This window comes from Lampris incognitus, chromosome 17 (genome assembly GCF_029633865.1).
Source record: "Lampris incognitus isolate fLamInc1 chromosome 17, fLamInc1.hap2, whole genome shotgun sequence".
NCBI lineage: Eukaryota > Metazoa > Chordata > Actinopteri > Lampriformes > Lampridae > Lampris > Lampris incognitus.
In genome coordinates this window covers 7689855-7706413 of record NC_079227.1, presented here as the reverse complement: position 1 = coordinate 7706413, position 16559 = coordinate 7689855, and the positions used below count along the sequence as shown (strand labels likewise).

Genomic DNA, 16559 nt, shown 5'->3' with positions numbered 1-16559 from the left:
TACCAGCTCCCTCCTCCTCCTCCCCCCCTCCCGATGTAGGCTACTACAAACCGCCCATGTCGGAAACGCGATGACGCGCAGGAGGAAGAGTAGTCACGGATTAGTAAGCGTTTCACTGAAGTTACCGTCGATCAGCATATGAACGTGGAATATTACCACACAAACGCTTCAGACGTCGAGATATGTCATTCGTCCCGGCAAGTACTTCCGGGTGATCGCCTCCGTGACCCGGAAATAGATGTCTGTACCGTCGTGCTCATTTATAAGCAAGTGCTGTAGATTGCCAAAAGAGACCTTTTAAAACAATAGCTTTGCTTTAGTCAGTTGCCAATAATTTGATTAAGACTCAGTAAAAATGACGTCCCTAATGAAAAACAGAAAAACACGTAGCGTATATTTTGAGATCAAACGGTTTTTGGCGCTTAATTGGGATTAGTCAATTATAATTTGGCCACATGGTTGAAATCTAATGTTGATGACACATTAGCCGCCCCGTTATTCTCTAGATCAGTGTTTCTCAACCGGGGGTCCGCGGACCCCTAGTGGTCCGTGGTGTGATTGCAAGGGGTCCGTGAAAATGAAATATCTTTAAAAAAAAAGATCCTATGACATTTAGAGAAATAGGATTATTTTACTCAAATGTGACTGAGACCTTTATCTACCTAAACTATAAAGGGTAACAGGACTTTTTTCTCTAATTACATCTGTTTCACAAGTGTAATTTATTGTATTTTAATAAGAGATCTCGCTCCCGTTTGCATTTTTAAAAGTTACTGCATAAAAATTCTGTTGTTACATATATCTGAAAGTTACTGAATACATATTCTGTTTTGTTACATATATCTGAAAGTTACTGCATAAGAATTCTGTTTTGTTAACTATATCTAAGTTACAACTGAAAGCTCTTATTTTTGCCCCAGAGTGAATAATTGCTATAATGCAATTTAAAATGCAGTTTCTACTGTTTCTATCAAATTGCAACCCCCCTCCCCCAAGATCACGTGGAGGGGTCCTCAGGGTAGATCAAAAATACGCAGGGGGTCCAGGACCCCAAAAAGGTTGAGAACCACTGCTCTAGATGGAGCGTTATCATAATCTAGCGCGACGGGAACATGGGTTGTATGTGTGCAGGCTGAGCTTTTCCTGAGATTCAAAGTTTTATTCTCCACCTCAAGATTTCAGGTTTATTTCCCTTTGTGAGTCAGGAGGAGCAGCGCAGAGCAGATGAAAACGGAATCTATAAATCCTAACACCACACTTAATATTCTCATGCATTTTTTCTTTCGTCTAAATTTTACACCACATATTAAAAAAAAAAAAGTGTTATAAGAGTGCAGCACAAAATAGCAAACCGTTCGAAACAGGCAAAGCTGGGGGTTTGCTTTTTTTTTTTTTCATTCATTGCAGATTATCCCTGAAGGCCAACTTAACTGTCGCCTTAAAAAAACAAAACATTCATTTTGTTCATTCTGGCAGTCTGGTTCTCATGGCTGTCCCTCCGATTCGATTTCCTCAAACAAACCAAGGAGGTTCCTTGGTTCGAAGCCAGGGAGGGGGACAGACTCCTCATCTTTGACCCAGAAACAGGTGCGTCTCTTAATTGAGTCCTTGGAGGAGGAGCGCCTGGTCCTGGTGGAGCAACTGGTTGGAGCTGGGTTTTCAGGCTCAGAGTGTATCAAACTCTGAGTAGGGGACAGGTTGTGCCAGGACCTGTGGGAGTGGATGGGGGAGGGGGCTGGGCTGCGTGAGGGTGAACCCCCCAGACCCAAGTGAGAAGGTGTGTTTGGGGGACTAGGGTGTGTATGCATCTGTGAGGCTGGGAGAGGAGTGGAGGTGCTTCCTACAGACAATCTGGATCCGACCCTGTTGAAAGAGGGAAAACATTTAAAGCACTAACATGAACAGGAAGCGAGATAACGTCTTGTTTGACATTAAAAAAACAAAACTAAAAAAAATAAAAATAAAAATAAAAACTTTTTTTGGCCCAGGAATAGGGGTCAGCCGTCACACTAGCCTGCAATTCGTGATATTTGTTTTTTTTTTTGTAACTGTTGAGCTGGTTGCTAGCATGTTGTCCTGTCTGATATAAAGACTGGGAGTAGTCTTACATTGTCAGCCAAGTAAAAATCTCAAGTTGATTACACCAACTATGAGTTTGGGTCTCGTTTTCCCCTCACAGAGCAATTTCAACCTTATGGACCCATCCAAACTGTGAAAGGTCCAATCACAGCTTTGGAGGCTGATCCAAGGGGGATACATATTTGAAATACAACACAGCAGAACTGTAAACAACAATGGCATCAGAGACAAAGTCATAAATCTTAATGTGGACTGATTTCTACAACAGGGAATAAGAATAACTGCAAACCTAAACAAGTTACTGTGTCATATTTCATGTGTCATACTCATCTTTCTGTTTTTCTACAAACTGGTTGTGTTGTTGTATTGTGTACCTGTGGGAGAAGGATGGGGACAGCTCTGTGTCTGTGAGGTCCAAGGGAAACACGGCATCGTCTCCAGAGCTGTCAGGATCTGTGTGCATGGCGCTGAGGGGCACAGTGAAGTCTCTCTCCCAGCTGTCTTTTGGTGGAGTGCAGGGCATAGGGGCAGTGTAGTGGGGGAAGAAGGGCAGGTGGATGGAAGAGAGGAGCTGCCATCCAAAATCCACAACCGACTGAGAGGGAAGAGAAATTACAGATTAAGGGGAAAGTGGGTCTTAACTACAACACAGACTAGCAGTGTGGATTAAAAAGATACTAAAAAATAAGAATAAGAGTCATTTTAACTGTCTACTACTACTACTTTTGGCTGCTCCCGTTAGGGGTCTCCACAGCAGATCATCCGTTTCCATCTCTTCCTGTCCTCTCCATCTTCCTCTGTCACGCCAGCCACCTGCATGTCCTCCCTCACCACATCCATAAACCTCCTCTTTGGTGTTCCTCTTCTCCTCTTCCCTGGCAGCCTCATATTCAGCATCCTTCTCTCAATATACCCAGCATCTCTCCTCCACACATGTCCAAACCATCTCAATCTTGTCTCTCTTGCTTTGTCTCCAAACCGTCCAACCTGAGCTGTCCCTCTAATATAATCATTCCTAATCCTGTCCTTCTTTGTCACTCCCAATGAAAATTCCAGCTCTGCCTCCTGTCTTTTCATCAGTGCCACTGTCTCCAAACCATATAACATAGCTGGTCTCACAAGCATCTTGTAAACCTTCCCTTTAACTCTTGCTGGTACCCTTCTGTCACAGATCACTCCTGAGACTCTTCTCCACCCACTCCACCCTGCCTGCACTCTCTTCTTCACCTCTCTTCTGCACTCCCTGTTACTTTGAACAGTTGACCCCAAGTCAATCTAACTGTAAAGATGACACATATTAATAACACATTTTCTACTAATTCAAGTTTTCTTGTCAGTTACAACAGGGACAAAGGCAGTGCAAGGAAATATGTACCTGCAGTTCTATTCTTCAAAAAAAAATTAAGTCAAAAAGAATGGAAATGGTTAAGTTTTAGGATGAAGGGAAGGACAACTATGAGGGAAAAAATATGAGAAAACGAAAAACCAGAAGTACATTCAGCCAATGTCTGCATGCAAACAGATCTGTTACTTGGTTTCCTGATATGATTGTTAAACTGCCTTTTTCACCTGTGCAGTTAAGTTTACTTGTTCTTGTGTAAATTGCATTGCACTGGACTTTTATGTACTGACGCCATACAGAATTTCTTAAAGGTTTGTCTGTGTCAGCTATCCTGACAGAGAGACCAGAGGCTAATCTGACCTGACAGAGACCATAGCATCAGCTGACCTGATAGAGGGAGACCAGTTTGAGCATGGCTTCTATGAGGAGGAGATAGAGACGTCTCCTCCACATGTGTCCCCTGACCGAGGGGAGAGAAAGAAGCTCGGTAACGGTGGCTCTTTGAGAGGGATCCGGAGCGAGCATCATCTTCAGGATGGCCTGCAGCTCAGCTGACAGGGCTGCACACAAACAAAATTTTTACATTATCATGATCAATGATGACAGCAGATCTAAATAACATTAATCATTTGAAACTTGTGGAAAAGCAGAGGTTATGAAATGATTTAGAAAGGCATTGAAAAGACAAGTAGTTAAAAACAAAAATGAAATAGTCCGCGGTGGTGTAGCGGTCTAAGCATCGGCTTTGTGTCGATGCAGTCGCCCACTGGGGACTGGGGTTCGCGCCCCGGTCTCGTCAGATCCGACTATGGCCGGACTCGATGAAGCAGCAATAATTGGCAACGCTGTCTTCGGGAGGGGGGGGCGGAGTCGGTTTGTGTTCGTCACATGAATGCGTCTCTGTGTGTGTCGGAAAAAGCAGCGGTTCGGCCTGGAGTCGCCTTGTCACGAAAGTGGCAAGGCGTCTCCTTCGAGACTGCCAGCCGGAGAGATGCAATTGGCGAACGCATGTAGTACGAGGGTGGGTGTTTGAACTAAAATAGGGGATCGATTGGCCACTAAATTGGGAGAAATCAGAAATAAATAAATAGTGAAAACACAGACTGGACAAGAAAGACAGGAAATGAAAGTGTATTACCGCAGGTGAACTCGGCGGGCAGGTAACCTTTTCTGAGCTGCTGCCAGCCCTCTCCACCTTTGGGAACCTCCATGGTGCATGCTAGCTCCAGAATAGAAACACCCAAGCTAAAAGAAAATGAGTAAAGTCACATAACTAGAAAACACAGCAGGGGCATGAACAGTGTTTCAACAGTGTGTCTAAAAGACACAATACATCAACTCATTTATCCCCATCACAGAGATACTGAAGTTACTCTGACTTCAAAAACAGTCATGTAAACACTTCTCTATATAATATCTATCAGGGCAAGGTCGAAAACAGTATTAACATAGCATGCAAGAAATAAATCTTCTTCTTTAATTTATTGGTGCAGGTAAACAACCTAATCTGGTTTCTTCTGGCTGGGTCACAACAGCAGGGTCAGCCCTACACATGCGGTTGTCTATGAGTGCCTGAGTGAGTGATGGAGTTTCACCATTGGTCGGGTGGCTGAGTTGGAGTTTCCCCATTGGCCGTTGTTCTTTCAAAACTAATCTGCGCAAACAGTTTTCTATTATGTCGTCAGATGTTCACGGAACTGATGTCGCGCAAAAACAGCCGTTTGATAAATGTAGTTGCGTTCCAGCCATATACAAGGTTTTAACCTAGTCTTGTTCAAAAGTGTGACACGGTGAACTAGATTTTGTTTGTACAATGCAGAGTCCACAGACCTTAGACGTTATTAAAGGAATTGATGTATACCTGAGTATTGGCAAACCTGTGTTATTGTGCATGTAAATGCTTTAACTGAAATATTGCCTTACTCCGATTACTTCCAGTGCTCAGGGCATATGAGGCTGATATAAGGCTCAACAGAGCTTACGATTGTCTTCTGCATTTAACCCATCCTATTGTATAGCAGCAGGGGGCAGCTGCAGCACCCGGGGACCAACTCCAGTTCTTCTTTCTATTGCCTTGCTCAGGGGCACAGAGAGGAGTATTAACCATAACATGCATGTCTTTTTGATGGTGGGAGGAAACCAGAGCACCCGGACGAAACCACGTAGACACGGGGAGAACATGCAAACCCCACACAGAAAGGACCTGGGACGGCCTGGGGTTCGAACCCAGGATCTTCTTGCTGTTAAGCAACCACTGGGTCACTGTGCCGCTTTTGAACTAACATTGAACTATTTTACCCAGCCATTCCTTTCACCTGTATCTTTTCCTCTAATTTATGACTGTGTGTGTGTGTGTAGTTGTACCTTATCCCTCCACCCATTCTACCAGTCAATTTTCTGACCTGAATACGTCAGCTGGGTGTCCACACTCCCCCCTCAGCAGTTCTGGGGCCATGTATCTGGGATCTCCCTCCTGAACCTCCTCTTTCTCCTTCTCTTTTCCGGACTCTGCTCCCTGCTGTGGGAGCTCAAACAGCAGACCAAAGTCTCCCAGCTTGAGCCGTCCAGAGTGGGTGAGGAATACGTTGGCCGGCTTGACGTCAAGGTGAACAAAGTTCTGGGAGTGCAGGTGCTGCAGGGCCAAGAGAAGATCACACAGATACGTCCACACTGCCCCCTCATCTGGAACAGACCATTTTAATCAGTTTGACAGTTTAATGACACCATTTCAAATCTGATTAACGCTACAACCCCATAGATTGCTTTTATCTAATTTACAGACACTTGTAGTGACAATGAGAATTGCAGTGGTGTGACCACTTGAAATCCCAGAAATCCATTCAAAACAAAACTAAAGCACAATTCACACTACTGGCCAATTTAGACTTCAACACATCTTGTTTTTGTCTGACTGTTCACATTCATTTTGAAGGGATCACTATCTGACACAAGTATGAACAAACCTCAATCGCGACTCTACTCGCATGTACAATTTTGTGAACACATTCAGCAATTTCACTTGCAATTTCTTCAAACACTGGTCGATGGTGATATACATTGAGTAGCGTGAACAGAGAATTTTCCGTGAACAGATCTAAAATCAGTGTCCTCTCTATCTTTCCACTGACTTCTATCAGGATGTCACACAAGTGTTTTCCATGAGCTCATTGGACCATAGTTTCCATAAAACCATCGCAGTGATTGTTCAGTGAAAGAAAAGCCATAGTGTTGATCTAGAAAAAGCCAATTCCTCTGATGTTTGTCATGGAGTGATGGAAAATCCCCACCAATTCCCACTTCCCCATACAAACGTAGGCAGCACGGCCACATATCCGATGCTTCAAATGTATGACCATACATTAAAGTGACCCAAATCACAACAGAAAATGTGTTTTTGTTTTTACTTTCTGAGAAAGCCCTACCAGACAGCAGCCGTTAAAATAAACAACTACAAATGAGCTCATAAATTGGATATTCATGGTTTAGCTATTGTCTTGATCAAACCAGAAAAAAAAAGTTTCAAAAAGGACAATATTTTTGCAGATAAATCTTCAGGATTTAAACTTTAAACTAACTGATATTGAAAAGGATATCTTGTGGAAATCTTCTATCAGTGCCAGTGGTTTTCAGGTTTGACTGGAGAACTCTGTTATGACATGGCAAGAATAGACAGAAAAATAACAGCACCCTACAGTCTTTTCTCCCTTTGACAAACCTGGAGAGGGAAGTTGGTTTTCAGCATGGAGCAGCAGGTTGGTGACGCACAGCTCCATCTGGATATACACACGCCCCCCCTCCTCCCAGGCACCCACAAAGCCCAAGATATGGGGATGAGGGGGGAGGCGTTCATGGTTCCGGGCCTCCCTGAGGCTGCACTTTCGTTCTCTACTGCCCCTGAAGCGATGTGCAGAGCGTTTCACTGCGTAGTGACGACCGTCCAGATGGCTCACAACCTGGAGAAACATGTTACACTGATGTCTTATTCGTCTCTGGTGTTGTGATGTCAGCTGGTTCTACTAATACATTTCGACGCCCTGCACATGCCATCATTTCCAATATTCTCCAAATGAACTGATCAAACATGTCTATACTGTCAGTGTCACCAGCTCCTATCTATATGCTCAAATTTAATTTTCTGCTGGGTCTGCTGCTGCAAACCAATTTTCTCATTGGGTTTAATCAATCAGCCGTTCAGTCTGACAGTCTGTTTAGTCAGCTACTGATCTAGACATTCATAATTTCATCAGTCCATCAATTACTAAACATCCATCTGAAAACTTTTTCCCTTCATTACTCTTCTTCCTTTATCAAATAAGATCTGGTCTAAAATCCAAATAACAAAAAAGATCATACAGAGAAGTCTACAGTCTATACTGGTTGGTTCAAATTACATATACCCCCGTCTCGACCAGAACATATATGAACAATTTCAAGCTCATTTGAGGTCCAACTGATGTCTCGCTCACCTTGTAGACCTCCCCAAAACAGCCTTTCCCCAGGAGGCCCAGGTTGGTGAAGCATTGGGTGAAGTAGGACTCCTGCTTGCTGGGGTTGTACAAGGAGGCCACAGGGGGAGTCTTGTTGAGGGAGGTGGAGAGGGGGGTCCAGGGACTGGGGCGCTGGGTGAATACTCTGCTCAAAGCAGCGCAGCCTTTGGAAGGAGGGCGGGGGGGCTGTGAGCATGAGAGGCAGGCTGGTGAGGGCAGATAGGGGGTGGAGGAGGACGAGAAGGGCAGGCGGCGTTTTTTTAGTGAGAAGGATTGCTCTGCATAGGAGAAGTGGGTGGGAACAGGGAGAGGAGTCAGGGACACTGTGGCCTCCATTGCGACTGACATAATGACGACGATGATGATAATGATAGTCCGAGTGTCTTCTTCACAGGCTGGGATCTGCAACAGATGGGATGTTCTTTCAGTCTTGCAAAGCACTTTTTAGACACAGGTTGGTCAAACAGCAGTAAAACAAGACACACCAACACTGAGTAGGAGCTGCTTTGTCACTGCCCATACTACTACTACTACTACTTTCGGCCGCTCCCGTTCTCATTGCCCATACAAACGCCATAAATCCATATCGTTCACCCTCTGCACACACACCCTTTTGCTTTATTATAAGGTTGATGATTACCCCCTTTTCCTGGTCTCATGTAAAATGCACTGCATTTTCATAAATAAAGTTTGACTGATTTAAGCTTCATCAAATACCGGGCAGTTTGGGTGGGGCAGACGTCATAATTATAGAGAATAGATTGGGCAGAAAACCAAGCTTGATCTCATGTCGCTCCTTGAGCCGAAGTTCAGGTTTAAGTATTCTAGTAGGACCCTTCTCAAAACTTGACAGTGTAAGTCTATCGGCGCATCTAAACGTGCAACTGCGCCGATAACGTTGAAATGACGCGGTGCCCACAAATCAGCTGATCTCACGTCAGACGAATCCCTAACAGTAGCGGTAAGTTTTCATAGAATCCTCTCACCAAAAGCTGAGAGCAGCTCTGAGTGAAGGATAATTAACACGTTCGAATCAGAGAAAATCCACGAAGAAGACCCGATTTGCCATTGGCTGACGGCGATTTTGGAGGCTGACTACCGAGATAAACGTTGTGCAGTTTCTGGCATCGGCACAGTATTATAGAGCAGCATTAGCATCTAAAAGTACTACTACTACTACTTTCGGCTGCTCCCGGTAGGGGTCGCCACAGCGGATCATCCGTTTCCATGTCTTCCTGTCCTCTGCAGCTTCCTCTGTCACACCAGCCACCTGCATGCCTTCCCTCACCACATCCATAAACCTCCTCTTTGGCCTTCCTCTTCTCCTCTTCCCTGGCAGCTCCATATTCAGCAGAATCCTTCTCCCAACACACCCAGCACCTCTCCTCCACACACCTCCAAGCCGTCTCAATCTTGCCTCTCTTGCTTTGTCTCCAAACCGTCCGACCTGAGCTGTCCCTCTAATACAGTGTTTCTCAACCCTGTCCTCAAGGACCCCCTATCCTGCATATTTTCTTTGCAACCCTGAATAGGTACCTGTTTTTAGTTATTCAGCCAATCAGCAATGAATTTTTGTCAGACGTTGCACACCTTGCATAATTAAGTGCTGCGAGATGATTGGTCGAGTAAGTACAAGCAGGGCTACCTATGCAGGGTTACAATGAAAATCTGCAGGATAGGGGGGTTCCTTGAGGACCGGGTTGAGAAACACTGCACTCCTTCCTAATCCTGTCCTTCATCACTCCCAGTGAAAATCTTAGCATCTTCAACTCTGCCTCCTCCAGCTCCACCTCCTGTCTTTTCATCAGCGCCACTGTCTCCACACCACACAACATAGCTGGTCTCACGACCACCTTGTAAACTTAGCATCTAAAAGCAGAGTACTGCAATGAAACCGCGTTTGTACGGACGCCTTCCCGTTTAACGGCCAGTTCGCACGTCACCAACTTTCCCGATCCGGCGTCGTCAGCAGGCTTCCATCAGCAGCCGATTCGTCATAATAACAGTATAGCGGGCTAAGCTAGCTAAGGTGGGCGGGGTTTACGGGTAGACAGAATGTTAAGTTAACGACGCGTACGTTGCGTTGGTCTAAACGTTTTCTAGCACCGGCTACATTTGACAGAGACGAACCTATTCCCGGGTGACTTTACTTTCCAGACTGGCTATAGTTACCCCTTCTCCAGGAGTCGCGTCGACGCTAGCCGACCCGGACCCGGGCGGCTAGCCACGTAACCGTAGCGCTTGACCGGCTAAGAGTGTTGGCTCGTGAGCCGACGAAACCGCGGGTTAATCCTCCAGTACTTCGAAGACGGACCGTGAACTTTTAAGTTGACATTAGCTAGCCGGCTAACAAACGACAACGTCCGACTAACCGTGGTCTGACGCCGGGGAACTGGCCCAGGCTTCCCCCGCCCCCCCCCGCGGTTCCCCCTTCGAATCCCGACCCCGACGACGTTACGCGCCAAATTCCGAAACCGCATACGTCATAACCGCGCGACGGCGAGCGACGCGACGTAACGTCGGAAGCGCTTTGCGGTCCGTCGGGTCTACTGAGGCGCAAACAAGAGGGCTGGCGAACCGGCTGGCTAGCTGAGCGCCCAAAATGGTAGGTCCCGCAGAAAACGGGCTTCGCGAAAACGCCTCTCGGCCGTTTTTACGCGAGCTCGCGTCGAGCCCTTTCCCCCCGCGGAGCCGGGCCGCGCCGCGCCGCTACGGGGCTCTCGTTTCCCCGGGTTGTCTTCGTTAGCTGACGTCTCCTAGCTCGCTAGCCTAGCATAGCCTAGCTAGCTAGCTAGGCTAGGCTCTTATCCTTCGCTGTAACGTGCCGGTGTGCTAGGTTACCGAGGCAAATACGTAGTAGCCGCCAGGCTAACCCTGAATGTGATCATAGCGATTGTGCTGACAATATCGTTAATGAACTAAGCTGGCGAGATTGGCGTTTTTGGACGACTGTCGCTGTCTAGAGATTGTGAAGAAGCCGTTGTTTTTCTGCGAATCGAGAATCAGGAAGCTTGACGACTGAGCCTGCATCGTCGTCTGGCTGGTTGCCCAAGCAGGCTGTTGTTGGTGACTGAAAACCAACACCCCCCCCCCCCCAGCATTCATACGAAGTGTCTTGGTGGTTGTTTTTGAAGAAATCAGAACTGGCAAGCTAGCCAAACTCCAGCCTCGTTTTCTTTGCAGTGTTTAACACGAACACGACAAAGGTATTCGGACACCTAGAAATTATAAAGACAAAGACTCGTGCCGTCAAAACTTTACGCCGACTTAATGTCAACAAAGAGTTGCTGAGGCCCTCCTGTCAGGTTCTCATGTTTGGGAATATTCTGTGTTAATCGGACTGTGAAGTGCTGAGATCTCTATTTAGCCTATCTTCATTCGTCTTATGAGACTCATCCTGAAGACCGCTTCTCTGCCGTGTCCCCAAATGCGGCTGATTCCCTTCTTTCACTTTCTTTTGTCGCCCTCTCAGGATGTCTTCTTAATGATCCGACGTCAGAAGACGACAATCTTCACAGACGCCAAGGAGTCCACCACCGTCTACGAGTTAAAGCGCATCGTTGAAGGAATTCTCAAGAGAGCCCCTGAAGAGCAGAGGCTCTACAAAGTGAGTCACGGACTATGTTTCTTGCCATTACAGTCCATCTTTGTTGGCAGGAAGTCCATGTCAGTGTTACAATGGGTATCTTTTACATGGATTATATATACACACAAGCACGTTTTTTCTTGGTAAGACGGGAGTGTTACCATATAAAGAAGAAGGGGTTCGCGCTCAGAAATACACCAGTCAAATAGATTTACTATATCATCTGTCCGGCGAAACACAAAACGTTTTCAGCCATCCGGCCTACATCAGTGTGTACACGCTGATGGTGTATTTATGGTATATTTGTGAGTGTGACCCTGTCTTCTTTATATGGTTACATTCGTCTAGGATAACACACCAGTTGGTCAGAGTGCAGTGGCAACCCTACAAATAGAATTAAGATGGGAGTGTTTCCATTGACAAAGCAGTGCTTTTGTTTTCAGCATATCTCATTGACATCTGTGACATCTTGTTTGTACTTATGTGCAAACAAATGCTGCATTTTTTCCCCCCAAAGTGCGTGTTCCTATGATCTCAAAAGACATTCTGTGTCCGAAATCACTCACTTTGGGTTCGCCATTTTGTAGTGCTGTCCAAATGTATTGTGAGAATTATTATGCCCTATTTAGTGGACTCAAAAGTATCCCACAGTGCATCGTGAAAAATAGAGTACAACCGATGGTCACTAACCAAGCACTATATACCATCACGCATTGTGCTGAAAGAAAACTGAAAAGAAATATTGATATTGGGTGGCATTTCCACAGAGCTCTAAAAGCTGATTTTATAAAGAGTATTATTAAGAAGTATTTTCGATGGAGTGTAGTTTGTTTTTCCTTATGATGACAGGCATGAGACAGCCATAGGGCTAGGTTCAATTAATTGTTTTCCCGATTCGAATCGATCTTCATCATAACAGTCAGATTATTCATTTAATCCCTGAATCAATCTTTTAATGTTTTGATGTTCCCCGTTGACGTGTCATACAGAAATTACAGACTGGGGTGCCCCAGTGGCTTACCTGGTGGAGCGCATACCACATGGGGCTGGGTCCTTGCCGCAGCGGTCTGGGTTCAAGTCTGGCCCGGGCCTTTTGCTGCACGTCATCCCCTCTCTCTCCCCTGCCTTTCCTGTCTCGACTCTCGCTGTCTAATAAAGGCGGAAAATGCCAAAAAAGAAAGAAAGAAATTGCAGACCGGAATCTGCTTTGGGGGTTAATTCTTAATGTAAACATTGATATTTTTAATAATGCACCAGGTTAGAGGGTCCTTGTACAATTTATAGCATTAGTTCTGAGAATCTCTTTCATATCCAAGCAAAATTAGTATTGCAACCGAATATCCCTAACTGAATCAATACTGAATCGAATCCATGTGGGACCTTGTGAATCGGAATCGATTCGGGAAATCAGTGGTGATACCCAGCCCTACAAATCCATGAGTTGTGGCGTGAAGAATATGTTTAATGTGAGCAGAGCAGCACATCACAACACAAACGGCCAAGAAGTACTTTTGATTTATTAATATGGGAAAATACACGCAATATAATATGTATTTATTACAAAAATGCATGCCGGTATTTATTATGGATGGTCCACCAGCTGACGTTGATTTGGTACATTGTAATTGTTTGACAGCAATGACTTAATTAACAGCAGAGAAAATGACCCAAGCAGTGTACGAAAGTATTTTTTAATTTTGCTGATGAGCTCACTATATATTCCTCTACATAGAACTCACTAGATAGTGAGTAGGGAGTAGTGAGTGAGTGAACGATTTTGAACACAGCGTCAGAGATTTGAAAGAATTTCTTGATTAGTGTGGCATGAATTTCTAACCCTTGTTCACCCAGGATGACCAGTTGCTAGAGGACGGCAAAACTCTTGGCGACTGTGGCTTCACCAACCAGACTGCCAGACCTCAGGCCCCAGCTACAGTTGGTCTGGCTTTTCGCATTGGTGGTACGTTAACATTTTGTGAATTCTGGACCTCTGATGATTTGAGATATTTTTTTGACGTTTGTACACAATTCAGCGTTTCCTATTTTTCTGCTTCTTGTATGTGTGTGTTAGGGGTTTAACGGTACAGGTATTCGTACCGAAAATGTTCGGTATGGGTCTTTTGGTTCGGCACATGTGTACCGAACGAATTTAACCTTGTTTTAACCACTGCATGTGCGGAATTGAATTTAAAACTCGACTTTCCCCCTAGAACTTTTGCAAAGGGCCAGATGTTGTACGTTCAGCCACCCCACTGAGCATGCACGCACAGAGAGATTGCTGGTAATTTAGCACAGCGCAGCCTCATAGTTATGGAGAACGCAGATAAACCAGAGCTTGAAGATCCAGTACAGTTAATTTTCAAAATGCCATCCCTAGTTTTTTTTTTAGTAAAAAAGGAACAAAAAGAGAAGCCATTTTCTGTTTTGTTTCTTTTCCCCTCGCTGTACCGAAAATGTACCGAACCGTGACTTCAAAACCAAAGTACATACCAAACCGTGGTTTTTGTGTACCGTTACACCCCTAGTGTGTGTTGTCCTGGTTTCTGATTACTCTGTTACAGTTGTTCCTTTTTTGAATCGTTATATAAGACTGGAGAATAGAGTACCATTGTTATTTGTATGATTTTAAAAAGTAACCATGTGGTTCGTTGATGTGCTTTGATTGATCCGTCCTTGAAGCTTAGCAGTGTGCTTTTGCTGTAGGTGAGTGATGGAGGAGTGTGAGGGTTGTTTGTCTTGCTCGTCCTTAGGCCTGTAGCTCCGGGGAGTAAAAGTTCCCTTCAAAACTCAGGTTTCAGAGAAATCAGTTTCCACGGATTCTACTTCACCCTGCATCTCATCTCATCAGCCGCTTCTCCGGGGCACTCCAGACGTCCCTCTCCCCAGCAATGCCCTCCAGCTCCTCCTAGGGGGTCCCAAGGTGTTCCCAGGCCAGATTGGACATGTAGTCCCTCCAGCGAGTTCTGGGTCTACCCTGGGGTCTCCTCCCAGTTGGACGTGCCCGAAAAACCTCCGAAGGAAGGCGCCCAGGAGGCATCCTGATCAGATGCCCAAAGCACCTCAACTGGCTCCTTTCGATGCGAAGGAGCAGCGGTTCTACTCCGAGCTCCCTCCGGACGTCCGAGCTCCTCACCCTATCTCTAAGGCTGAGCCCAGACACCCTACAGAGGAAACTCATTTCAGCCACGTGTATCTGCGATCTCACCCTATCGGTCACTACCCAAAGCTCGTGACCATAGGTGAGGATTGGAACGAAGATTGACTGGTATATTGAGAGCTTTGCCTTCCAGCTCAGCTCCCTCTTCACCACAACAGTCTGGTACAACGTCCGCGTTACTGCTGATGCTGCACCAATCTGCCTGTCAATCTCCCGCTTCATCCTACCCTCACCCGTGAACGAGACCCCGAGATACTTGAACTCCTTCACTTGAGGCAACAACTCCTCCCCAACCCGGAGGGAGCGATGTACAATTTTCCGGTTGAGAACCGTGGCCTTAGACTCGGAGGTGCTGACTCTTATCCCGGCCATTTCGCACTCGGCTGCAAACTGCCCCAGTGCACGCCAGAGGTCGCATTCTGATGAAGCCAACAAAACCACATCATCTTCGAAGAGCAGAGATGTAATTCTGAGGTTCCCAAAACGGACACACTCCTGCATATTTGACTTAATATACCCAACTTAGTGGTTGGTAAGTTGCTTTAATATGATTGGCAGATGAAATTCCCTCTAATGTCCTGATACTGGTGGGGATTCATGGTTTGCTCGAGGACATTTCAGCAGGCCAGATGTGTGTGCGAGTTATAACCTGGGTGTCCAGTATGGAGACACTCTGGCCATGTTGTGACTATCCGCCTGTTGGTCATATTACAGAAGTACTTCTTTGATACTACGAGGGATTTCATATCTATTGTCAAGAGCATTTGCGTACAACACGCAGTCACAGAGTCTGTCAGACAGTAAAGGGTGTTGGTGTGTTTGGGTTGTTGAGCAGAACGGAGCTCACGGAGCAGAGCAGGGACCCAGTGCCACTGTACTGTTGTGATTTCTTGTGAGACCGACATTCTTTCCTCTTCCCTTCAGATGAGATGTTCGAGCAGCTGTATGTCGAGGCCTTCTCCAGCCCTCCGGAGCTCCCAGACGTGATGAAGCCCCAGGACTCAGGCAGCACCACAAATGAACAGGCCGTGCAGTGAGGCGGGCAGGAGCAGCGGGGGGTGGACAATAGCGGTGGAGGATATATGTACCATACTTTTTTAGTTGATGGAAGCCAATGGAACGGGGGTTGTTATAGTTAACCAAATTGAGTCTACCCACTTAACCTTTACCTTAAACCTGCAATTTGCTTCACCTAATTTGTTTTTGATATTCTGTTATTGTTAACCCTCCTCCTTGCTCCTTTCTTTTTGGCGCCAGCTAGCTCGAACAGTGGCCTGTTGGTCTCGCTGCGTTTAAATTATCATCACTATTGTTCTGAAGATGACGTCACAGTGGAAGAAACATGCATGGGGAAGCAGGCCGATGTCCAAACACTGCATGAACAAATTCTGCTTTCTTTTTCCAGTGTGATGATGGCAAGCTTCTGGCTCCTATGTCGAGTCCTATGTTTTTACTTTATATTTCAGAATAAATCCAAAATGACCTTGCTCAGACCAGGGGGGAAACAAACAGCTCTGTACACTGTAAAAAAACAAGTTTTATGTTGTGTTCATTTTGTTTGTTCAGCATCAGCAAAACTGAACACGTTCTCCGCCTCGTAGCTCTGCTGTGTCTCTTCGTTGCACTGTGGTACCTCTTAGATAAAGTAGGAGACATTTCTTTGGAGTTTAGTTCGTCTGTAACATAATTCCCAGGAGCAAACTGTGGCGTTAAACTGCAGTCCTCAAAAAGTCACCTACCCCCCCCCCAAAAAAAAAACACAAAACTTAACCCCAGCCAGAAACTGTGAGCTTAATTAAAGTTCTTTCATTTTTTTATGGCACTGTCTCATTTTCGTTTTTAACAGTACTTTATAATGGCACCTATGGAAGACCCGGGTAGCACACAAGTCTCTCGCGTTGTAACGCC

General features: G+C 45.6%; 2 protein-coding genes across 3 annotated transcripts; one reads left to right on the top strand and one right to left on the bottom strand.

Moving 5' to 3' along the window:
* Positions 1 to 704: 704 nt before the first annotated feature.
* pkmyt1 (protein kinase, membrane associated tyrosine/threonine 1) lies at positions 705 to 10511 on the bottom strand. 2 transcript variants are annotated; one of them, XM_056296617.1, is made up of 8 exons: positions 10281 to 10511; positions 7888 to 8310; positions 7137 to 7374; positions 5824 to 6103; positions 4560 to 4666; positions 3809 to 3981; positions 2454 to 2674; positions 705 to 1863 (listed from the first exon to the last, which is right to left on the bottom strand). In XM_056296617.1, the coding sequence occupies exons 1-8, from the start codon at positions 10386 to 10388 to the stop codon at positions 1485 to 1487; spliced, it is 1929 nt and encodes a 642-aa protein (XP_056152592.1). In that variant the 5' UTR covers positions 10389 to 10511; the 3' UTR covers positions 705 to 1484. The 2 variants fall into 2 exon arrangements, with proteins under 2 accessions (XP_056152592.1, XP_056152593.1); XM_056296618.1 differs by having other exon boundaries at positions 10081 to 10392.
* LOC130127075 (elongin-B-like) lies at positions 10399 to 16454 on the top strand. Its single transcript, XM_056296629.1, has 4 exons — positions 10399 to 10513; positions 11381 to 11515; positions 13346 to 13454; positions 15576 to 16454. The coding sequence occupies exons 1-4, from the start codon at positions 10511 to 10513 to the stop codon at positions 15686 to 15688; spliced, it is 360 nt and encodes a 119-aa protein (XP_056152604.1). The 5' UTR covers positions 10399 to 10510; the 3' UTR covers positions 15689 to 16454.
* Positions 16455 to 16559: the final 105 nt, after the last annotated feature.